General features: G+C 52.6%; 9 protein-coding genes across 9 annotated transcripts; 3 read left to right on the forward strand and 6 right to left on the reverse strand.

The window, feature by feature from the left end:
• Positions 1-20: 20 nt before the first annotated feature.
• PtrM4_046950 (ubiquitin carboxyl-terminal hydrolase 2) lies at positions 21-1,634 on the reverse strand (the record flags this gene model as incomplete). Its single annotated transcript, XM_001936535.2, has 1 exon — positions 21-1,634. One exon carries the CDS (start codon positions 1,632-1,634, stop codon positions 21-23), a length of 1,614 nt encoding a protein of 537 aa, XP_001936570.1.
• Positions 1,635-2,133: 499 nt separating this feature from the next.
• On the forward strand, positions 2,134-5,971 carry PtrM4_046960 (APC-basic multi-domain protein; the record flags this gene model as incomplete). Its single annotated transcript, XM_001936536.1, has 2 exons — positions 2,134-4,807; positions 4,854-5,971. The coding sequence occupies 2 exons, from the start codon at positions 2,134-2,136 to the stop codon at positions 5,969-5,971; spliced, it is 3,792 nt and encodes a 1,263-aa protein (XP_001936571.1).
• A 643-nt stretch (positions 5,972-6,614) lies between these two features.
• On the reverse strand, positions 6,615-8,478 carry PtrM4_046970 (Glyco-hydro-47 domain containing protein; the record flags this gene model as incomplete). The annotated part of the gene is made up of 3 exons (XM_066104701.1): positions 6,615-6,621; positions 6,658-6,776; positions 6,835-8,478. 3 exons carry the CDS (start codon positions 8,476-8,478, stop codon positions 6,615-6,617), a joined length of 1,770 nt encoding a protein of 589 aa, XP_065959265.1.
• Positions 8,479-10,180: 1,702 nt separating this feature from the next.
• On the reverse strand, positions 10,181-11,478 carry PtrM4_046980 (PRP38-assoc multi-domain protein; the record flags this gene model as incomplete). The annotated part of the gene is made up of 2 exons (XM_066104702.1): positions 10,181-11,116; positions 11,176-11,478. 2 exons carry the CDS (start codon positions 11,476-11,478, stop codon positions 10,181-10,183), a joined length of 1,239 nt encoding a protein of 412 aa, XP_065959266.1.
• A 2,058-nt stretch (positions 11,479-13,536) lies between these two features.
• PtrM4_046990 (uncharacterized protein) lies at positions 13,537-14,518 on the forward strand (the record flags this gene model as incomplete). The annotated part of the gene is made up of 4 exons (XM_001936539.2): positions 13,537-13,566; positions 13,600-13,834; positions 13,977-14,149; positions 14,201-14,518. The coding sequence occupies 4 exons, from the start codon at positions 13,537-13,539 to the stop codon at positions 14,516-14,518; spliced, it is 756 nt and encodes a 251-aa protein (XP_001936574.2).
• A 3,184-nt stretch (positions 14,519-17,702) lies between these two features.
• Positions 17,703-18,170, forward strand: PtrM4_047000 (SUI1, Translation initiation factor 1 (eIF-1-SUI1); the record flags this gene model as incomplete). Its single annotated transcript, XM_001936540.2, has 2 exons — positions 17,703-17,814; positions 17,929-18,170. 2 exons carry the CDS (start codon positions 17,703-17,705, stop codon positions 18,168-18,170), a joined length of 354 nt encoding a protein of 117 aa, XP_001936575.1.
• A 432-nt stretch (positions 18,171-18,602) lies between these two features.
• PtrM4_047010 (uncharacterized protein) lies at positions 18,603-18,995 on the reverse strand (the record flags this gene model as incomplete). Its single annotated transcript, XM_066104703.1, has 1 exon — positions 18,603-18,995. One exon carries the CDS (start codon positions 18,993-18,995, stop codon positions 18,603-18,605), a length of 393 nt encoding a protein of 130 aa, XP_065959267.1.
• Positions 18,996-19,381: 386 nt separating this feature from the next.
• PtrM4_047020 (uncharacterized protein) lies at positions 19,382-21,335 on the reverse strand (the record flags this gene model as incomplete). The annotated part of the gene is made up of 3 exons (XM_066104704.1): positions 19,382-19,387; positions 19,431-20,942; positions 20,973-21,335. The coding sequence occupies 3 exons, from the start codon at positions 21,333-21,335 to the stop codon at positions 19,382-19,384; spliced, it is 1,881 nt and encodes a 626-aa protein (XP_065959268.1).
• A 414-nt stretch (positions 21,336-21,749) lies between these two features.
• Positions 21,750-22,484, reverse strand: PtrM4_047030 (uncharacterized protein; the record flags this gene model as incomplete). The annotated part of the gene is made up of 4 exons (XM_001936542.1): positions 21,750-21,985; positions 22,037-22,201; positions 22,252-22,333; positions 22,380-22,484. The coding sequence occupies 4 exons, from the start codon at positions 22,482-22,484 to the stop codon at positions 21,750-21,752; spliced, it is 588 nt and encodes a 195-aa protein (XP_001936577.1).
• Positions 22,485-23,503: the final 1,019 nt, after the last annotated feature.

Raw genomic sequence — 23,503 nt, forward strand, 5'->3', positions numbered from 1 at the left:
CAGGGTCCTCCAGACTACACTCACTTCTTCCCTTCGCCCGGCATGAACCTCTCTAGGTTCTCCTCCAAGAAGCCATTCTCAGCCAACATCTCCAACCACTTCTTGATAACAGGACCAGAGTCGTACCGCCGCTGTGTGGCCTGCGCATCCTCTTCCGCCTCATTCTGCATCTCCACCATTATACTTTCCGCCAAACTGTTGGCTTGGTGGATGAGTTGCTTGCGACGAACAAGCAGTTGCTGCATATCTTCCTTTGCGATGGCGGACTTCACACTATCTTGGACGGGGTTAGCAACTACATTCGCCTCGACGCCTAGCATGCGGGGACTGGGCGGCTGTTCGTGTTCTTCAACGAGCTGGTGCCAGTCGGGAGCGGTGCCCGTGGCGGAGAGGTGGTCGAGGCGCGTGTCAACGTGGGTGATGGTGTTGATGGTGAGACCGGCGCGGTTACGCAGGGAGCACAGCGGCGATTGTGTCAGGGCGATGACACCGTAGTTGTCATCGCCGGCGGCCATGAGGTTGGAGATGGTGGCGCATGCGGAGGCCAGCCATGTTTCGCCGTTGTCGGTGCCGAAGGATCCGACGGGCGTGGGTTGCTTGTCCAGGCCGTCTAGTTTCCACACTTGGTTGCCGACGGGCACGAAGGCGATGTAGTGGTGTGCGTTGCCCTCCATGCTCTTGTTGCTATCGTGGGATGCTACTGAGTCGGGGGAAGAGCGTCCAGATTTGATGGTTTTCTTGCTCGGCTTGGTCTTCTCGGTAGCCGGTTGGGCCTTGAGGCGTTCGGCGCGCTTGACTCTGAAACTGAGATGCCGGTCGCCTTCGAGAATGTCCATTTTCTTGGCGAAGGAGTTGTGGATCTTCTTGACAAAGTCGAAGCTTGCGAATGCCTCGCCGCGCTGGTACGGGGTGAAGTAGTTGGTGAAGTCCTTGAACTGCTCTAGGTGCTCGCCGATGACAACCTCGTCGCTCTGATTCATGAGGATGTTGATCATAGCAAGAGTGGCACAGCTGTTCTGGGCGGGGAGCTGATTCGCAAACCACACGTCCTTGGGGCACTCGTCGGCTTGGTTGTCGTTGCCAAACTCACGGTAGTGGAACAGTAGAATGAAGCCGTAGATTGGCTGCGGGATGTTGTCGAGAATGAAATCCTGATCCATGCTGAATACCTCGCGGACGGTGATGTCCTGAACGCCCATCTCACGGAGGATGACGCTGAAGCACGCAGGCTCGCTTTCGATTTCGCAAAATCCCTGCCAAGTGTTCTTGTCGAACGGAGTGGCCGGCATATCCGGCGGACTGGGGAACCGTGAGTTTGCTGGCAGTCCGCTGGATGATGGCGATGGAGAGTCCTTGTGCTTCTTGCTACTGGGTTCAGATTCTATAGAGGGCTCAGGGACACCTCGCTTCCTAGCGTTCGGGGAGGTGGCCTTGGGAGTTGCAGTTGGACATGTGGAACCGTCGGTGGACTTCGTTGCAGGGGTGTCTTCGACTTGTTCAGCGCTTGAAGAAATTGTATCGCTTGCAGAGTTTGCTGGCATCTTGCTGGGGGCTGCTTGCTCTTTGCTTTGATCGTGCGTGTGCTCGTTGACGTTAGCGCCAGCTCCAGATTCGGGAGAAATCTGATCTGGCATGGTGGTGGACGGTATCAAGTGCAAGTTTCAAGCGATTTGCTGGCTGAAGTTGGAACGATTGGTGTGTATGCGTATGTTCGGAGGTTGGAGGAAAGGAAAGCTGACGGACATGGTGACGGAAGATATGCACAGCACTTATGGCACGGTTACTGTGCGACTCAGACAATACAGAGGTTACAATCAGACGGTGAATTTGAGTACAGCCAGTGAAAGTGAAAACGAGTCGAGAGAAAGGTGCATGTCCGTGGTTCAAGCTGGAGTTGTCGTGGTAGTGGCACGTGACGTTGAGCTCGGCGTAATCGTGTTCTGATTGGTCACACAGCCAAAGCAGTCCGCATCCTTGTCGCGACCCGTCGCGTATGCTTCAAGCAAATGTTTGTTTGACTTTCACGTCTCTCAAAGGCCGCGCTCCGCCCGCAAACCTGGCCGACGTCCCATCTCACAGCTTCTCTCAGCCGATGAATACGATATAGCAGCAAAAAGGTCAACTCTTGGTGCGATGAGCAGCACACCGGTCCGGAGAGGCGTAGGCGGCTTCCCATCAACACCGGCGAACACGAACCGATCTCCTGGCTTCCAGAGCCCAAATAGCACCAATACTACACCACGACCAAATGTACGGGCGTCGCTACCAGATCTGCCCAAGGCCCCGGCACAATCCGGCTCGGGCCCGCTGATTCCTTCGGATATCCTCGATCCCGCACAGCAACGCTTCTACGTCTTCGCCCTTTATGTCGCTCTCTGGGCATATCGCACATACGACTTCTACACCTTGGCAGTGGAAGAGGATGAGTCGCTTTGGCTGTGCCTAAAATGGTGCTTCTTCGACGTGCTGTTCATGTTTGGCATCCCGCTGCTCGAAATTCCCTGGCTGGAATGGGGCAATGGCGCCGCCTTTCTCTTGTTTGTCATGCATGCGGCCATGGATGTCATGCTCATGTTTCGAATTGGCATACCAGTACAGACCTGGCTCATGACCTTGGTCGGCTTCTTGTGGGACAGCGAATTGGCTATCAGCGAACGGAGCGTCAAGCCTGGCGCAATTCTGCACAATGCCTCGTTGATTCTGGGAAAGCAAATTGTCAACATCTTACCTGAGGGATCCGCCATCTTGAACCCCGACAGGCAGTCCTTCTGTCTAAACTCGACCGTTACCCAACTGGAGATTCCCATCAGAATCAACCAGACGGAGCCCCACGAGATGGAGCTACTGCGCATCGACATTGCGACCAACATCAACGAGACCATCGTGGTCAAAAAGGGTGAGCTGAAGACAATGATGAAGAAGGCTAGGAAGGCGGCAAAGTCCACGGACCCTGACGAGCCTTTGACTCTGGCCTACACCGTCAAGAAGCCAGGTGTCTATCTGCTGAAGAGGGTTACGGATCAGTCCAAGCTCCTAGTGCGACCGCGGTCGACAAACGCCGTCGTAGCCACATGCCCGCAGGCTCGAGTGAAGCCAACAGGCAACGATCGCTGTCGCAGCGATCTGTCCAACGTTGCTCTAGAAGTCGAAGGAACGCCGCCTCTCAATGTCAAGTACCGCCTGACGGTCAATGGAAAGCCCCGAGGCGGTTCCCAATTCCAGAACCTGCAACCAGAAGATTCCGTCTCACCTCTGTCAAAACACACATCACAAGCATTGGTCAAGAGCGGTCGCGAGGACATCTCATGGGCGCGCTCACACAAGGTCATGGTGCCCCTGAACGAAACCCTCACGACTAGTGGTTCGTGGGAGTATGAGATTGAAGAGGTCCAGGACGGTCTCGGCAACTTTGTCAGCTATGTCGATGTCGATGACGATGAGCGTCCAAGACCCAAGATTGCGGGCATTCGCCAGCTATTCGAGGTCCACGAGCGGCCCACGTCTTACCTCAAAGGCTGTAGCCCCCAAAACCCTCTCCGAGTGCCAAAAGGGAATTCCGCTCGCCTCCCGGTACATTATGCATCTACCGGCAAACACCCGATAGATTCTGCACACACTATCGGCTACCTTTTCACACCGCAAGAGAACATTGTCGCGGACGGATACCATGCCCCAGACGCAGTACTGCAAAAGCAGGTTCTGAGGAAGGGTGAGCAGCCCGTCATCTCCGAGCCCGGTCTTTACACCATCAAGTCTGTCTCAACGGACTTTTGCGAGGGTGAAGTCTTTGAACCTACTTCTTGCCTACTGCAGAACCCACCCATGCCGGACCTCACTCTAGACAGTGAGGACATCATTGACAAATGTGCTGGGAATCCAATCGGTCTCCGAGTGGGTCTTGACTTTGTGGGTAGTCCACCTTTCGTTGTCACCTACTACGAGAAGAAGGACAACAACCGCGAGGTCAGGAAGCCACCGCTCCAAATTGCCAGCCTCCGCAGTACTATCGATCTTACTCCCCAAAATGCTGGCCACTATGAATACACCTTCAAGACTATTAGCGACTCGGTATACAAGGAGAGGCCACTGCACAACATCAAACTCCAACAAGACGTCAAACCATCAGCACAAGCTCATTTCGTCGAGAGCCGCAGGCCTAAGCAAGCTTGCATCGATGAAGTTGCAGAGTTCGATGTTGGCTTTGTCGGTGAAGCACCATGGAAGCTGGAATACGAAGTCGTCCACAATGGCAAGCGTACCAAGCGAACCATTGAGACAGAAAATCCCCACTACACCATCCGAACAGACAAACTCAGCAGTGGAGGAGAGTACGTTGTGGCTTTGACCAGTGTTACCGACAAGTCCAAATGCAAGGAGGTTCTGAAAGAAGAAGCGAGAGTCAACGTACGGCACGAGCGACCCAAGGCCTACTTTGGGCACATTGAAGGGAAGCAGTCTATCCTGGCTCTGGAAAGTCGCCAGGTTGGACTTCCCCTTCGCTTTACCGGAAACGGTCCTTGGAAGCTGCAGTACGAGAATCTCAAGACCAAGGAAGTCATGAAGGAAACCTTCTCGAGCCCCAACTCATTTCTTCAAGTCAAGGATGCCGGAACTTATCAATTGCTGTCCGTCAGGGATTCCGTGTGTCCTGGTTTGGTCGACGAGAAGGCTGACCAATTCGATGTTTCCTGGGTGGCTCGCCCTTCGCTCCGCATTCCGGAATCGAGCGCAATACTAGAGGGTGACAAGTATATCAAGGACGCCGTTTGTGAAGGTGACGAGGATACATTTGATGTTGCTCTTACCGGTACGTTGCCTATTCTTTAATTCATATTCTTACTCACACACCACAGGAAACGCACCCTTTGACATATCCTACCGACAGGAGTACAAGGACAAAAAGGGAAAAACAGCCTCTGTCAGCGAAAAGGACTTGCACACTGTTGGCGGCCTCGCCTCGATTCGATCAGAGACATCAAAGGCTGGTACCTACGAGTACACGTTCCTCAAGCTCGCAGACGCCCGGTACGATCACTCGAAGCAGCACTTCTCGCCAATCACGGTTCAACAAGAGGTCCATTCGCGTCCTGGCGCTCGCTTCGATAAGCCTGGAAAGACATACAGCTACTGTTCTAGGGAGTCAGAGGGCGAAGAAGTCATTCCCATTACTCTCGAAGGCGTTGCGCCGTTCTACCTGGAGGTCGAGATCAAGCACCAGGGTACGCCTAAGCCAGAGATTAGCGTACACAAGAACATTCCCACGAACAAGTACGACCTCAAGATTGAGCATCGCAAGATGCACCTGGGCCACTCCTCGATCTCCATCCGCAAGGTACGCGACTCGCGTGGTTGCACACTCAAGCCCCCACCAGGCGGTCCCCGTGTCCAGATTAGTGTTCACGACGCCCCAACCGCTACAGCCCTCGAAGAACGACAAGACTTCTGCGTCGGCGAGCGCCTCTCCTTCGCCCTCAGCGGCCAAAGCCCCTTCCAAGTCTTCTACACGTTCGAAAAGCAAGAGCGCAAAGCCGCCAACCCCGGCACCACCTTCCGCCGCCTCGCCGAGCTACCCGGCACCTTCACCATCACGGGTCTCAGCGACTCGGCCTCGGACTGCCGCGCTACTCTCGCCCTGACAAAAACCATCCACCCCATCCCGTCCGTCCGTCTCTCCGGCGGCCAGGTCAGCGAAGTCGACATCCACGAGGGCGGCGGCACAGACCTCGAGTTCCAGTTCTGGGGGACCCCGCCCTTTGAGTTTACTTACACCCGCAGCACGAATGCGAATAAAGCACGGAAGAGCAAGGTGTTGGAAATCAGGACTGAGGTTAGTCATGACATGAGCATGAGTATTCCCGTGCAGGAAGAGGGCACGTATGAGGTTGTTGCTATTAAGGATCGGTGGTGTAGTTTTGCTAAACCGGGCGAGGGGCATGATGGGAAGGGGGGGCAGAAGGTTTTGACGTATTGAGTGTCAATATTGTAGGTGGGATGGAATAGAAATAGGCAGTGGGGAGGAGGGGGGTTTGTGCCTTGTTGGAAATGTGCATTGAATGGCGTTTTTATAGCGGGGGGGTTGTTTCTTTTTGGTCTACGAGTGGAGCGAATGCACTCCTCTTCACGTCTCGTCTTCTGTCTGTCCTGCTTTTTTTGTTTTGAGATGGAAGAGGAGGCATAGCCTTTGTTTTCTGGTCGCTATTAGAGGATATGAGATTGATTGAAATCATTTTATATACCCGGTTTGGTTTTGGATGTGTGAGTGAGGATGTGTGTGATGATTCCTTAATATTAGAGATGGCTTTGTGGCGTATACTTGACCGGTTGAGTGCATACATTCATAACGAGAAAGACTGTTCTCAGCGTGCTTTTAGTCGCACATGGTAGTATCACGAGGGTAGATGTATTAGTTGCAAGTGAGTGTGGGGGATAGATTGAAGGATCGTGCGAAGGGGAACGAGTGGGAACGAGTGTGAACTTTGTTATATTATAATATCATTATTCTAGTAAAACATGTATCTAGCAAAGAACGAAAACCCCAGCATAGCACGCATCCTCACCCACCCCGCTGAAAAGAAACCCTCGTATCTAAAACTACTGCCATTGGGTTATTACCATTAGAATCTAACACCCGCGCCCACGCCCACAGCTGCAGCCTACGGTTTAGGTATCTTAAACGGATGCGCTTCAGTATTAAAAACCCAGTCATCCAAGCTAATAACACTGGGCTCGCTAAAAATGAGGTAAAAGTACTTTAGCGTTTCCGCCATCCAGAAACTCTGTTTTTACGTTAGCATCGACACCCAAAATCTTCACATGAAATTGATGACAACTCACCTCCATGCTATCCTCCCTTGGCGGCGGATTAGCCGAAACATCCCTAAGTGCCGAATTCCCAATATCCGTATCCGTAACCTTCATAATCGCCGTCCACATATTCCACGCCGCATTCTGCCACTGCCGCTCGCCCGTAATACGCCACATGACGAAGACGCTCTCGATGGCCTCTGGTCGGAGAAGGTAGCGTCGATCTTCAATCGAGGTGAAACCAGTGGGGAGACGTAGATTAGCGATATTCTTCACCGGATCTTTTTCCTCGTTGGAATCTGCTGTGCGCAGACGGATACCGTCCAGCCACGCCTTCTCGTCCCATTTGCACGTCTTCTTGTCCTTGCAATTGAGCAGGTGCGATACTTCGGGCATGATGCCCACGGGCGAGACTCTGTATGCCCACACGCATGTGTTTGCTAGTTTGCGGCCGATTTCGACGTGCTCGTCGTTTTGGAAGATTTTGCCGCCGAGGGCGAACATGCCGCCTGTGTAGCAGGACAGGTGCTGCATTTCTGGGTCGAGGTAGATTTTTTGCTTTTCGACGCGGACGAAGCCTGCCATGAGCATGTCGGTGTTGTCGGGCGTGGATGGTCTGTACAGGGCGTGTTTGGACGCTGTTTCCATTGATTTTTCGTACATTTTGCGGTAGATGGGGTCGCGGCCGCCGAGCAGAGCGTATTGTTTTCCGAAGTACTCGTATGTTGAGTCGGACATGCTTCCTAGTGTGAAACCACCGTCGCTGGTGAAATCGGCGTTGCTAGCATTGACGATGGTGGGCCACATGCCTGGTAGCTGGGTTTTGCTCTGTTGTTCGTCGAGGACCTTTATTACCCTGTTGACGGCGTCGAACCATTTCGGTTCCCCGGTCAGCTCCGAGAGACGGGTGAACTCCATGGTCAGACTTCCAATTTCAGCGAGAAGGACCTGTTCGTCGGCCTTTTGTGGCTTGCCTTCGCCCGCAGCACGGAATTGCCAGCGGGTAATCGGCATATGGTTGGGCGTGTCAAAGGCGTGCAGCAACATCTCACCAGCCTCCTTTGCTTTGTTCAACAACCTCTTGTCTCCACTCAGCTCGTAGGAGGCGAGGAGTCCACCCAAGTGTCGGATGTTCGTCTCGAAGACATTCACCTTGTCCAAATCTGTGTATCCGAAATCAATATCCTCAATATCTTCCACAGCCATTGCGAACTCTTCCTCAAAGCCCATTATGTATAGCGTGTCGAGCGCATCGATGAGCGTAGCGGCCCAGCCTCCGAAATGATTCGAGACATCCCCGCTTATAGGCCGTACCTCGTCGTCCATCCAGGCATACTCTTTGTAGTGGTTCCAACACTTGAGGAATTGCTGCTTGACATCATCCAGCCTAGCCTCACGTATCTTCTTATCCGCCGCGTCCTCCTTGCCAAACTTGAATTGTATCTGGGGTAGCGCGGTAGGTTTGCTAGTCGGTAGCGGAATGACGGAATCGACGGGGTTTTGCCACGGTACACTAGCCCAGTCGAATGACTTGTATTTTTGATTCTTGATTTTTTTCGGTCGCGGACGGTACGTCAATGGCACTGGGTCATACGGGAAACTGAGCGAGTAGAGAAAGCAGATGAAGCCGGCCGTGAGAATCGTGTAGAGTCCGTATCGCCGCAGGAGAGCCATGGTTGCATTAAAAGGGAATAAGGAGAAAGGGGGGTAAGCAGAAAAGAAGTGAGGACACGCGTGCGGAGACGCGCAAGGCTCAGGCCTGCCGTATACGAACTGTGGGGTGCTGATGACGGCTGTCCCTGCCAAGACGGCAGCGCGGCATTCTCGTAGGACCAAGGACCCTTGCAGCGATCTTGGACTGCATTATCTCAACACTACGATGACTGGGATAATTTGCACAACATCGTAAGTTGAATGTAGCTGTGTTCACCTTACTTCTAAGGCAAAGTGTTTAGCAGAGCACTGGAAATTCTCTACGCTTGATGACTCTACGGTACTACTACATATACATTCCGTAAGCCCTACGTAGATACCGGGTCTGCTGTCTAGATCATGTCTTTTTTAGCAAAGGTCAAGTGAACATGTCTCAGCTTTGATGGCAAGCCCATTAGTCCGTTGAAGCGTATGACACGCATCTTCGGCTCACACACATACAAAGACTTACAACGGCATCAACGCCTCCATCAATACGCCTTTGTCAACTAACCCGGCTTTCATACTTTCTCCCCCTCCACCAGGTCTAGAACAATACCAGAGCAAGCCCTTTATCCCTTAGTCTCCTCCCCTTCACACCAACCACCCAGCTATATCAAATATTTAAACCACACATTGTCTCACCCATCAAGTCCATCAGAACACCAACTCAATCCCAGGCATCCACTCAATTACAACCAAACCTCCAAAACACCAACACCATCGCAATGACCGAGAGAAGAGGCATCCCCCGCCCCCGCCCCCGCACCAACATAATGTTCGATCCAGATCGTATCCTCCGCACCAAGCCCACCCCCCGACCCGCCAGACCAACCACCAGAAGCACCGCCAAAACCAACCCGAACCCTCCTACATATATTGAATACATCATCAGAAAGGCACCTGTCAGAAAGCCGAACACCACCAACCTAACCCGTAGTCGTAGTCGCTTTGACTACCAACTGCGCAACCAGCGCAACCGCCCCACGGGTTTCTACAACGAAACACGTTTAGCTAGAGCGGCACTTTTGCCGGCTGCGCTAGTTGGAGAGGCGCCTAAGAGGGTTGAGAGGACGATTCGGTGTGGAGAAGTGCGAACTCGTTCTTCTTCGAGGGAAGACGATTCTGACACGATTGAATGTGGATCTGTGACTCCTTGTTCGAGTGAAGACGATTCTAACACGATTGTCTGTGGAGGAGCGCGAACTCGTCCTCCGATTAGATACCCTTGCCCTGTTTGCGGTGGGGGAGGTATGTTACCACGACTGCCATGTCCGGAGGACGTTATCAGATGTGGTTAATATGAGTTCTGAGGAGGAGGGGTTTGTGTGTAGGTGCCGTCCTAGTACTCAGGGACTTCGCTGTATCGTGTGTTATTAGGTTTCGGTGTGTATAGGGTAAGGGTGTGGGATGTGGGAGGCTTTGCTTGGTTTGTTGGGAGATTTGTTGTGGAGTAATATTATCGTCTTCCTAGTAATTTGGTTCTCAGTGTGTGTTTTTTGCTTGAGTAGGTGTGGGATGTGATAGTATCGCACCTGTTGTTGGCGGTAGAGACGTAAACGAGTGGAAAGTGATAAAGAAGCTTTGTTGGAAACTTTTGTTTGGGATTATGGGTCAACTTCAACCCTGTCTATGTAGAGACAATGCTTTGGTATCCCGACGTTCTATGATACATGACGGCCCATTATTTGAGTTCCGGTGGCGGCAGCATGACTACGTACTCCCTCTCGCTTCCACCAAACTTGAGTACGTCCTTGTCCCTGAGCTCAAAGTAGCGACTCGCCTCGAGATCCTCACCATTCAGCTCCGTTCCATTACTGCTCTCCAGGTCGATGATATAGGGCTTGACCTTTCCGCTCGTGCTCTTTACGCCAAACTCGTCTTCCTTTGTTTTTGTTATGTACCGGAACTGAATAACGGCGTGTTGCCCGCTCGAACTGGGATGCTCGAGCACATAGTCGGCGACTTCGTGTGCACGGCCTAGTAGCCAGCAACTCTTTTGCCATAATTCAATCGTGTCTACGACATCGTCCCCCTTGAAGACAAAGATTCGCCAAGGTTGTGAGGCAGGTGGCTTTCGCGCTTCGGCTGGCTCGTGGTACTTGAGGATGATCTTGGTACCTTCTACTCGGTTGGCCGCTTTCGCCAGCGCACCGGTGGGCTTGAAGTTGGGCTTCTCCTTGTCTGGCGGCGCACCTCCATACTTGGACGGCGGCTGAGCAGAGTCGTCGAGGCCACGGAATGAGACTTCCTGTGATGGTAGAGGTTGCTTTGTTCGTTTATGGGGGAGAGGGCGATCGCGTGCGACGACGGCGTTTGGGGGGGTGGAGACGCGGATGCCGAGGGCGAGCGGGTACGTGGCTTGCGAGAACGATAGGGTAGGGGCGAGCGTGACCGTCGTCCTTGGGTGGACTTGTCTCTGCGCCGTCGGTCTCTGGAGCGCGACCGATCTCGACGACTGTGTCTCTCTCTTGAACCATCTCGCTTCTTGTCTCTGTCCGTGTCCTTGGCACGTGAGCGGTCGCGTCGCTTGTTTTTTGAAGAATCCCTCTTTCTGTCTCCAGACCGATCCCGTCTCCTGTCCCGTGACTTGTCTCGCCGCCGATCCCTTGAGCGGTCCCTTGAGCGGTCCCTCTTTCCTTCTCTCGAGCCATGGCGCTTCCTTTCTCGGGATGCAACTCGCGGCTTCCGGTATGGTTCGGGTGACGGGTCGCGCTTGACAACTGTGTCTGGTTCTACAGTCGCATCCTTGGCCTCCCTCGACGAAGGCGGCGGCGGCTTCCTCTCCCTTGATCTACTCCTCGATCGTCGACCAGATGCTACGGGCTCCTTTTTCGGTCGTTCTGATCCGTGCCTTGAGACCCTTCCCGGACTACCGCTCCTGCTGTTGCCAGTCTGCGGCGAAGGCGAAGCTGTCTTTCCTTCGACCAGTTGCTGTGTCAGCAGCCGTCGTGCGCTGTAGGGTGACAAGTCTCTCGCCATGTCGGGGCCGTGTTGTGGGTAAGATGGAGGCGCAGCGTTGAACTTGGGGCGCAATGACGTTCCACAACTTTTTTTGGCAAGCGGAATATATAGCGAGCCAGCTCTCCAAATGGTGCAATTCGCACTGCGGTGATATTCGGCTAGACCATTCCACTGCGGACAAGTGATGCAATATAATGCACGAAGAATTACTGTAAAAGCGCCGAGTGACTAGGACGTAAAAGTGAACACCAGAGCTGTACAGCTCAGTCGCGGTTTCCCCATACTAGTAGGTCCGAGCGTCCTGCAATGCCATCACCAGCACCGGCGTCGCGCTACCACGCCTCAACGCCATCCCATCTATTCGCTCCTTCTACAACACGGCGTCCACTTTCGGACCCCCAGGCGGCTAAGAATATGCAAGGAGCACACATTTCTTGTCTCTCGCCCACTCGGCCATTTCCGCCCCTGTAAGCTTCGTGTCCGGCCTTAAGCTGCCGTGCGGCTCTCACCTAGCAAAGCCCGAGACATGACAGCCGTCACTTAGAACCAGGCAGACGCCCTGCCAAAGGTAGTAAAACCACCTTGTGGATATCCGTAAACCTTATGGTGACTACGTGCTTGTCCAAATCCTCTTTGCACTTTCATCACACTATCACGATTTGAGCGCGTCGGCCCCTTTCCCACCTCCATGTATCAGCAGCTTCCACGCCATTGAGCGTGAAGGCGCGAAATCAACGCGATGCCTTCCAAGCGAATCCTATCATGGTCCAAACGGTCGTCCAGTTCGGAACCCTACTATCGCACAGGAGGGCTGCTTCCCATCGATACGGTTGCGACAGAACCTAGTAATGAATTGGATGCAAAGGTACGGTAAATCGTTGTAGACAAATCGCATGTACCGCAAGAAAAACGCGCCGCTGCATAGAGAAGCATATGCATAATGCGGCATGCGCGGGTGGTGATGCTGTGCAACGTCTGCTGTGCCTCAATTTGCTAACCTCCCACTAGACTGCGCTGAAGACTGAACGGCCGAGCCTCGTAATCCTTCCTCCAGACAAGCAGCAATATGACCTCAGTCCTGTTACAGATGAGTACAATGGCGTCTTGGTCAGCGCAACGACCAGCCTCCAGACCGCGTTCAATGATCTGTTACGCTCGCCAGTATCAAGCATCTCTGCTTTTTCAAGATCTGCATCCGTACAAAAGCCCCTTCCAAACCGCCCACGGTCTGTCTCTGTCTCTTCCATTGCAGAACTACCCGCTGAATTGCCTGGTTCCCTATTACTTGAAAACCAAGGCTTCCCGTCTTGTACAACCTCTATACCCACCCGCCCTGTCACTCAAATCTATCGGAGAGAAAGTCACCCCCCAAGCAAGTGCTTGGATTACGAGAGAGTCTCTTTGGACGCATTGAACTTGATTTCGGCACCATTGGCCCACACAAGAAGCGTCCCAGAACTGAGCTCGCGATATAGTACTATGAGGCATATTCGTAGCAGTAATGCTCTCAATCCTGGTACTGCCACCAAGGCCGAACCACTGGAGATGAAGGAGAAGCACTTGATGAATAATGCCGGCGTGCCGAGCCGTTCGAGATCTCACCTAGGGACGCCACCTTTTTCTCCTAGTGATGTAGGTTCAGTGGCGAGAGAGGAGAGGAATCGGGGTGGTACGGTGCGGGCAGGTACTGGGAGGGTCCATGCGCGCCCAGCACTGTCGGTGGAAGAGAAAATTTACTGTGGCCGCGATTCTGAGAGACCCCGAGGCTATCGATCTGAGGTGAGTTGTTGTTTGTTTCGTTGTCGATGCGTGTTTACTGGACAAACAAGATCGCATAACGAAACAGTTTCAGAACTTCTGTATCCCCCATCTCCAACTCTAATGCGACAAATTGTGCCTGAGCTAGATTCACAAGGCTACTTCTCAGCCAGGCGTGAGGCTTGGTTCTGGGTAGTCCCAATGTGCAGCGGGTCGCAGGTCTGACAGCCGACGGACGTGGTGGCTCCTTCCACGTCTCATTGCCGCCAGGCCGGCATTTCAAAAGCCGTTGCTACTAATACCTTTTTCTACCCTACGATGACAACATCGCACGTCTCTAAGAACTTAGTACGTAGTAGACGAATGCTGATCCCGCACTAGGCGTCGTCCCCGCTCAACCCATCAAGATCGCGCCTCAAGCAGATCGAGGAGCCCAAGTCAACCACCACGCCAGACTTGACTATTTCAAAATTGAAGACTCAATTCAGTCGTCTCAGAGCATCACACGAGGCAAAAGTTGCAAGCCTCGTAGAGACACATCAGACGGAAGTCGCGTCCTTGCGCAATCAGATACGGGTGCTCGAGGAACAAAACGGCAGGCACGAACTACATCACGGTACGTAATTTCTATCTAACCAACCATCGCTCTTTCCAGTACAGCAGAGACACCATTGCCCTTTCCATTGGGCTGGTCAATGCCGGTTCCTGGCGCCGTACCCTGTGACACAAGCAATCAACAAACAACTAAACGTTTCTAGCCTCAATCGATAGTTTCCCCTTCGTGTTGGACACGACTGGAAGCACTCAAATACCCACTCGTGCATGTTCTCAGAACAAACCAAGTCACGCAGCCGCAAAATCGCTTCCATCTATTCGCGGCCCGTTTGAGGGACGGCAGACACCTCAAAACCCCCAAGAGAATTCTGAAATGGTAAGAACGCTCGTCTTTTGTTATGCAAATCTCGCTAATTTGTAATTACAGGTGTTCTTGAGGCGCAAGCTCAGCATACCGCAACCGTCAGAGACTGAGACTCGGAATCTAGCACCGGAACTCAACCAGTTCAAGCAGAACAATGTAGCTCTTCAGGGGCAGATCATGTCACTAATGGCAAAGTTGACCGAGTCAAAGAAGAATGAGAGGGAGCTGCGGAGTACATTGGGTATGACCGAGATGAGATGCGCTGAATGGGAAGACAAGGCTGCACATGCCGACAATCTCGCGATGAAGATCCAAGCCCTGGAGAACACCATCGAAGATCTTGAAAGTCGTCTCGAGATTGCCAACACCAATCGAATGTGAGTAATATTGGTACACGAATACATCGTGGACATGTACTAAGACCGTTGCTCGTCTTAGTGACGCAGAGGAACAACTTTCCAACTTCCAAGGCCAGAAATCGCCCTTTGACGTTACTTCGTCAAAGCTCGAGCCAGTAATTTCGGACGCAGATGTCGATTCCAAGGAGAACTCGGTCGTGGCTGCCATCGTTGCACGTGTTGAGCGACTTCAAGAGGAAGTGAGGGAGAAGAATGCATGCATCGCTGAGTTAGAAGAAGATCGTGAGCAGCTGCGACAGCAATGCGATCAGCTACGGCAAGAAAACAACAAACTGTCGATACACTCAGATATCCAGGAAGATCTTCTGCACAAGACGACACGAACGGGTACGGATGTTGAAACGCTTCAGGAAGCCATCAATGAGCGCGATGCCATTATTGCAGAAAAGCAAAAGACAATTCGGGTAATTGCAAGACAGCTGGAGTATCACAAGCTCTTATTACAGGCTGAGATAAGGAAACACGCGGCAATCAAACTGTACACCTCTTCGAAAGACGATCCATTGCCGGACCTTACTACGCTCGCAAAAAGAGAAGACATCGACCGATGGATGCGTAGGCTCAAGGAACGCCTTGCAAGAGACCGACCGAGGGGTGAGCAGGATCCTCTACTCGACACGCCCGACGCACAATTGAAGAGCCTCCAACACGAGGTCGACTTCTACGTCCGAGAGATTATTCTCTTCAAACTAGACATCAAGGGCTACAGAAGCGACATTCGTAAACTGAGAAAGATGACTGAGCAGATGAACGGTTGTGAAAGAGCTTGCGACCATGATTCAGATGTCTCCTCTCTTAGACCTGTAGCTTCCACACCTGTTCGTTCAGCATTTTGTACGTCAAGTCCTGAGGTGAGCGGCTTCAACAGTTCTCCGCCTGTTGTGGATACCCCCAGCACTGCAACGGCGAAGGCAGAGTGCCCAACAAGTCCTTCACTGTCATCTCCTTCACACGATTCGTGTCACGCAACGACTCCAACGAACCGACTCACCAGAGTCATGACACGACCGCTCGAGCTCGACATACCCACTACATTACAAGAATTGATGGAGGATGACTTGGGAAGTGGAACGACCCGTGTCGACTCTAATCTCTCTCCCTGTTCAGCTCTACCACTATCACCCGATTACAGGAACGACTTCGTAATGAGCTTCCCTAATCTAGACGTGCCGAGACCTCTCGTCCACAAGCGTAGTATTAGCGAATCCTCGCTTGCACGTCATCCGGTGTCGGCCTTGTCTTACTCACCGACGCCCTTTCGGATGAACAACACTTTGGCGAATGGCAGGACCCACTGCCGGTCAAGTTCCACTTCCGATACAACAAAGGAAATGCAACAGTATGGTGCCTTTGACAAGTTCAAGCCATACGGTATCCGCAACATATCAGTGCCATCACTACCCGATGTCCCGGAAAGTCCAGTAGCTTCCCCGGTCCCAGCTACGCCTACTACACTACGCCTCCGAATGGATTCTGCCGCGTCTGAGGCGGACAGGCTGCCGTTGGAGGCGTCACCTCATGATGAACGAAGACCAAGCGTCACTCGGATATCAAAAGTTCCCGCTGCTACATCATTCTCTACCGTACTGCCAAAGAGCTGCTCAATCACTAGCAAAGCGCCACTGAAGATTGCGCCGCCTACCTCCCGGAGAGGACTCGGCGGTACCATGGCATCTTCAACACCCGTCACCTCACCAACATCCCAAACAGCAGCGTTTAGACAAGACGCGCCTTACACCCCGATATCCACCAACTCCCTCCAAGCAATCTTCGCGCCGTACCACCGCAAGAACAGTCTGAGGACCGAGGTACAAGAAGTAGTCTCGACACCACCCCAGACCCCCCGCGCATCTACGCAATGTCAGTGGAACCAGCGTTCGCACGACAAATCGCGTCCCAGATGTAGGAGAGACAGAGAAGGAGGTGGAAGTGGAAGTGGAGGTGGAGATGTTGAGGAAGGATAGTATTACTATTCCGCAGCCGCTGTTTAGTCCGTTTGATTTCGAACAATCGTTGTCGAGGGGGCTTGAGGAGCGGTTTGGGGGTGGGGGTGGTGTCGTGGTTTCGCCGAAGGAGAGTTTTTGATTATTGGGGGGGAGAGGCGAGGGTAATGTGGGGAGTGTGATGGTGGTGGCGTGAGGAGCATACCGACAATACAGGCCATCTACGATATCCTACCGCGCCGATAATCCCGTTTCCATGACAACGCCGAGTGTTCTTGTGAGGCTCAGAGCATACTCGTTGAAGTGTGTATTAACGACGCGACTGGTGACTTTTCAGAGAACTGCCCATCCTGCTGCTTCCGGTGATGTCGTTATACTCCATCGTAGACAGTGGTGAACGAAGATGCCCTACGCAGCGAATTGCTTATTCCTGTTTTACCACCAGCGCATAAGATGCCTAACCAGAAAGGCACGTTTCGAAATGCTCTTTGCTTTCTCCGACGAGTGTCTCACTGCTCTATCGAGTGTTGTGGATCGACGCTGTGGTGTACCGACCGCCTCAGGGACGCATGTAAAGAATACCATTTCTTCTGTTCATTACTCATGTTGGTGTCTGTGCTGCATTTTTTGTTGAGCACAAGACGGCGTAACAAGCTGAGAGCCCATGCGCAATCGGAGGGGGCGAGGGCGTGATAAGGTAGTTAGTGGTACAAAAAAGATGACGGCTGAAACATGATAGTCGCGAGAACAGTCATGCCCTCGCGCTGCCACATGAGTGTGAAGGAAGCTTGATGACAGAAAAGATATCCATGAGGCATGCTATCTGTCACATGCAGTGTGTATCACATCTGGATTGTCTACCGTCCCCCCTTGCTAGGTTGGGGTGATGTGGATGGACAAGCAGGGGGGGTCGTGGGAGCTAGTCACAGTTCCGGATTTGCGCCTTGGCAGCGGGGCTTAGACCACCCGGCGGGTCAGTCTTGGGCTGCTAGGCTAGCTGACGGACTGCTGCCCTCTCGCCACCCTTTGCCGATTAATACCCTCGACCGCTCTCACTCCACGTCTCACTCTCACATATAAACTTCTCTCTCTCTCCTCTCTTCATATACCCCAAGCCCACGCGTGCTACTTGATCATCACAAGTTACTCTGCTAGACGTTAACTCGACTCGACTCTCTCGCACCAAACCCGCCAGTCGATTTCATGACCACGGACATCCAGAATCTCAAGTCCTTCGATCCGTTCGCGGAGGCCGATGATGCTGGAGGAGAAGTAAAATCCACGCAGCAGAACTACATCCACATCCGTATTCAACGTACGTACCCCCTTTCCCATGACACCCACCTTGTGTGTCGCGCGCGCGACGACACACGACCTCTCACCGCAACCCCCATAAATCGCGCAAAACGCTGACGTCAACCCACCACAGAGCGCAATGGTCGCAAAACCCTAACAACGGTCCAAGGCCTGCCCAAGAAGTTTGACCAGAAGAAGATTCTCAAAGTCATCAAGAAGAAGTTTGCGTGCAATGGCACCGTCGTCGCCGACAATGAAATGGGCGAGGTGATTCAGCTGCAGGGCGATCAGCGCAAGGATGTTCAGGACTTCTTGACCGACAAGAAGGAGGGCCTGGGGCTTGATGGGAAGACCATCAAGGTCCATGGTTTCTAAGATGTGACGTGGTTTGCTGCCTATGCGCGTGCTGCTGCTAGTCGCTTTCTTCCGCCAAAGAAAAGATTCCCGCTTCGAGGTTCTTTGAGACGAGCTTGACGGCGGAGGGACGAGGAGCTTTGCCGGCAACATCGTTGGGCGTGTTTGCTCACGTCGTCGATGGTGCTTGGATGCGGCGCGGCTGGGCGAGTATTACCCCATGAAGGAGGTTCTTTACGACTTTCCTATCTCCATCTCTTTAGGGGAGCCAGAGGACGGATGGTGGAGGTTTCGCACACTGAAGTAGTAGGTGCTAAAAGGATCACCGAGGAGGATCGTTGGTGGAAGTGAGAGAGGTAGCTTTCACAACTTATCAATCATAAAATGCTTTTGCAGCCAATATCGTGTCTCCAAGTGACTACATGTATTCATCGGGTATCCTGACACATCATTTCACTCCTCCCCCTCCTCCTCCACAACATCATCGTCCTTCCTCACCGGACCCTTGGCCTCCTGCTTCCAATACAACTCAGCCAACTCCCCCGCCTCCGTCGCCTCCTCGACCCCCTTATCCGCCCTCACCCTCAAAAACCTCGGAAACCGCGTACTCAACCCCCTCTCCCCACTCACCAACCCCATCGCCGCCGTATACGTCGGACTCAGCGTCAAATCCGCAAACGCCACCTCCCACACCTCCTGCGGTTCAAACCACACTGCCGGCTCCCCCGCACCCCCATTATAACTCACATAACTCGGTTTGCGCGGCAGCACCGCCGTGCAATCCGCATCATCGGGGTTGTATTTCGCACGGTTGGCCTTGTAAAACGCGTCTGTGAAGCCCGACATGCATTTTGTCACGGCTTCCAATTGGCCGGATTCGCCGTTTCGGATCGCGAGTAGGATCGGGGACCACCATGAGGCTTTTCGGCCGGAGCCGTGGAAGGCGGCGATGGGGATTAGGTCGAGGGTTTCGGACGTGGTGGTGTTGTAGTCTTTTTTGACTTTGAGCCAGGCGTCGAGGCGTTTGTCGGGTTCGTAGGTGGAGAGGAGGGGTTTGCGGCGAGCTTGTTTGGTGGTGGTGGGGGGGTTGTCTTGTTGGGTGGGGTTTGAGGTTTTGGTGGGTTTCTTTTTGGGTTTTTGGGGCGTTGGTGGGAGCGAAGGGGTGGTGGCTTGGTCGGTTTCTGCGAGGAGGTCTGGGTTGGGGAGGTTGTTGTTGTCGAGGAGTTTTACCATTATGCCTTCGCATTTGATGTCTAGCGCGGATTGGAAGAAGGATTGTACGGCTTCGACATCGGTGGATGTAGCGTCTAGGCTCTTGACCCATGTGAAGTGGTGGGGGATTTCAACAAAGAGGCTTCTGAGGAGTGATCTTCGCTCTCTAAACGGTCGGTTTAGTAGCTCCTCGCCATTCAGGTACATGAGGTCGAATGCAAAAAGACAGACGTCGATTGTCACAGCGCCTATTACAACGTCTTTCCTCGCCCGGTTGGCTAGTGTCTGGAATGTCTTGAGGTCTCCGCTCTCACGATCGACGGCTACAACTTCGCCCTCGAGGATAAAGCTCGACACGCCTTCTCCTCGTATCTTGGGTACCAGAGCTACTAAATCGGGATACTTGTCTGTCATGACTTCTAGATGCCGCGAGAAGATTGTTACTTTGCCCTTGTCGTCGCAGTGCACCTGCGCTCTTTGCCCGTCGTACTTGTACTCGCATGCAAAGTCTCGGCCCTGCAACTTGGTGAGCATCTCGCCCATGTCGCGCGTGATGCTACCCAACATGGGCCTTAGTGGGATGTGAAGTGCCAGCCCGCAGCGTACGAGTAACTCCTCACAGACGCCAATTTCCAAAAGTACGGGTATCAGATCATTGTAGTTTGGCCGTCGAGCAAAACATGCCTTGACAATTTCCTCGTTTTTGCTGTAAATTTCCGTCAACTCTTCTTTCTTGAGCTTTGCCATGTCTTTTCGATTGCGGATTTCGAATTCGGCGCCTGCGGGTTTTGAGAGCATGAAGGCTCGCGATAATGCGATGAGCATGGTGGTTTTCACGGCGCCGATGCGCAGGTGCTGTACGAGCGTTCGGACAATGTATCGACTCTCTTCCGCACCTCTTGCATCTTGTACCAACCTCTCCACTATTCTCTGTTTGTTCTCCACGCTGCCATGTCCCTTGCTATTCGCAATCTTGACCAACGACTCAAAGACGCTCTTGATAGTCAGCGGTTTCGGTTTGCGCAGCGTAAACGACTGCTTCTTCTTCGCCTCAAACGCCACATCGCCCGCATCTCCGTATTTGTTGTTCAGCACTTTCAACCCCGCATTGTCCAGACCGCACACCTTCTTCAGGGCCTTTGAGATGGCTGATCCTCCCAGTCCCAACTCTAAATCGATGTACGGTGGCGATATCGCATTCGTTGCAAGCCAGACGGCGGGGAGCAGGCTACCGGGGTCGCTTTCGATAATCGTTCGTAGGAGGTTCACCAGTGTATCTACAATCTTGATTCGACTCGTTGTGCTGTTGACCAGGATGAAACATCGTGTAAGAAGCGCATACGTCGCATGACCTCCATCCGCCACCCAGTGCTTCTGCAGGTCTGGTATATAGTCCTGAGGATCGAACTCGAGCGGGCTTTGGTCGAAAGGTATGTTTGCAGTTATGGTATCTTCTTCGGAAGCAGTCGATTGGAGGGAAAGAGTATTCTTCTGCTTTGGGGGTGCAGCTTTCGACGTCTCTTGTATAGTGCGATTCGGCAAGGACGCATTGTCGACATCATTCTTCGTGGTGATGTCCGTCTCCCCGGTGTTAGAAGATACTTGACATACTGGTTTACAAGGACCACTGTAGTCGCCAGACACGCCTATTACGTGCTTACCCACACTGTCAAGTTCTCTATGACACTCGGGTGCCGTCATAGATTTCCCCGGACCAGCATAAATCTCATTCGAACTTGCCGGCTCCACATCTTGCGCTCGCTCCTGATCTTCCTTGTCGAATTGCTCCTGAAGTTTTCGCGCCAGTTCTTCATCCGTCAATCCTGTGGTATCATCCTCCGCAGACGCGCTGGTGTTGGTGGGCGCATCTTTGGATGTCGCTTTAGCCGTTTGTTTCGCGAAGAAGTAGTCTAGACTGCGTACCGGCTTCCCTGAGCCATCATTCTTCTTTCGTCGCTTGGATGGGCTGTTCATGGTTTGAGAATGAGGGTTGACGGATTGGATTGCGCATTGCAGAATCGCACTCGCACTGTACTTACCTGGGTTGTCGTACGTCATGACGCGGACGCTTGGGCCATGTCCGACTCCAATTCACGTGCACACGCGTTGATGTCATTCATAGTTACCAGCTCCATGTCACGATACTGTTGACTGAGATGGAGGGTGGATGTGAATATTTTTTTCTTACTTACTTCCTAATACATTGTCTCTCTTAAATATCATCTTTCTCAATATCGAGTCATTCCATATCCATTTTAGCTTGCATGCTCAACTTGAGATCAGTCCAGGTTGGAATACACCCGAGTAGTAGAAGAAGAAGAAGTAAATGAAACGCAATACTATTCGTCCGTCTCCATCTACTCTCCTAGATCCTTGACACAATCAACTCTAGTAGTTGAGCTCAGGCGTGTCCTCCCTAATCGGCTCAGCCGCCCTCGTACGCTTGCGTCCGTTGTAGTAGTCACCACGGGGACCAATCGGGGCTCTGCTCATGAGACCCTGGGTATCATCGTTCGGACCAGGCTGGCGCGCATCATAAGGTTGGGACCACAACTTGAACTCACCAGTAGTCAAGCTCGTGTAGCCTTGCTGACCACGGATCTGGGCGCCGACACTGTACTTGGCTGTGTTGTTACGTCAGTATTCGACTGTGGACTGGTGAGGATAATACTCACTGAACAACTTGGCCGTGTCCTTTTGGAGTCCGTGGACGAGGGCTCGAATAGCCTGGACGGGGCAGGTGCTTGTCTCTGTGCGCAGGAACTTGGTCTCGCTTTCTTGGTTGCAGGTAAGGATGGCCACGAATGTCTTTGTGGCTTCGTCCTCTACGATTACAAGGTCTGGGGCGGTTATTAGTGCTTGGCCTGGGGAGCTGGTATGGTGTTTGTACCGTAGAACTTGAAACGCTCACTTCCGTAGAGAAGACGACAGCTTCCCAGGCTGATCTCCTTGAGGGACTTGACTTGGTCAACCTTTTCTTGTTAGTACATGTGGCGATGATACGAGAGAATGGCTCACCTTGGTTGGGTTCTCGAGCCACGACACGCCGGAGATGTCGAGCCTCGCAGTCTGTACTGCCAAATCGCCCGCGCCACCATTGTTGATGCTGTTGAGGACGGACATGTTGCTTGAGTAGTCGGCTATCGATGGACGCGGCGAGGTAATGGCTAGAGATAAAGCTACGAGAACAGAGTCGTTGCCGGTGTGAGTAAAGGAAGTCCAAGATCAGAAAAGAATCTTAGTCTCTGAAGATAGTGTAAGAGATCAAGAAGGAAACGACGAGGACGCAGCTCTAATACCCCAACTACTCAAACCCAAAACTCCCACCTACTTCCCGACACAACGAGGTAAAGGCCATCCTCGCACCCAGCTGAGCAAAGTAAATGAGCACCTACTTGACCCCATACCAGCGCCCAGCCCCGCCTACCTACAAACTGTATACCTACAAACACCACACCACACCACCAATCCAGCACCCTAGCACATCCTCAATTGGCAACAAATCCATTCCATGCCCACACACAGCCCGCAGGACAGACATCGCCGAAGGAAATCGTCAAACAGACACCAGACCTAGACCCGTGACTTTGATCGAGGTATGTGGTATAGGCGGTGTGGGTGAACTTGTGAAGTGGTGAAGTGGTGATGTCTAGATGGCAAGGTTATTTGTTTGTAAAGCTGAAGATGGAAGATGTGGGCATTGGGATTGGGTTGGGTTGTACATGCTCTGAACGAACTTCAAAGGTAGAAAACAAACATGATTGCGTTTGCTATGCCGTACTAGTCATGAGGGTGACTTGCGCTACCTACCGTCACCAGCCTACCTTTCCTTTCCTGCAACTCATGATTAGCCTGGAACGCATCTCCTCAACTTTCGTCCACAAACGTACATGGACATTCGCAGAGAGTTTGCTGAGCAATCGCCATGACAAACCCGAGAGTGTAGGTTTATCAAGCAGCAATTTAGCATAGCCACCACACACACATACACACAAAACAACAATCTCAGCATAACCACATAAACGAAGATGTATTCAATATCCGTCTCGTCTAGGCACATACTTCCATGCATCGCTATCGCTATCCCGAACTTTTTCTCCTAAAGTCACGTAAACCCATCCATCCATAATCCTACACTTGCA

The sequence above is a fragment of the Pyrenophora tritici-repentis genome, chromosome 10 (genome assembly GCF_003171515.1).
Source record: "Pyrenophora tritici-repentis strain M4 chromosome 10, whole genome shotgun sequence".
Classification (NCBI taxonomy): Eukaryota; Fungi; Ascomycota; class Dothideomycetes; order Pleosporales; family Pleosporaceae; genus Pyrenophora; species Pyrenophora tritici-repentis.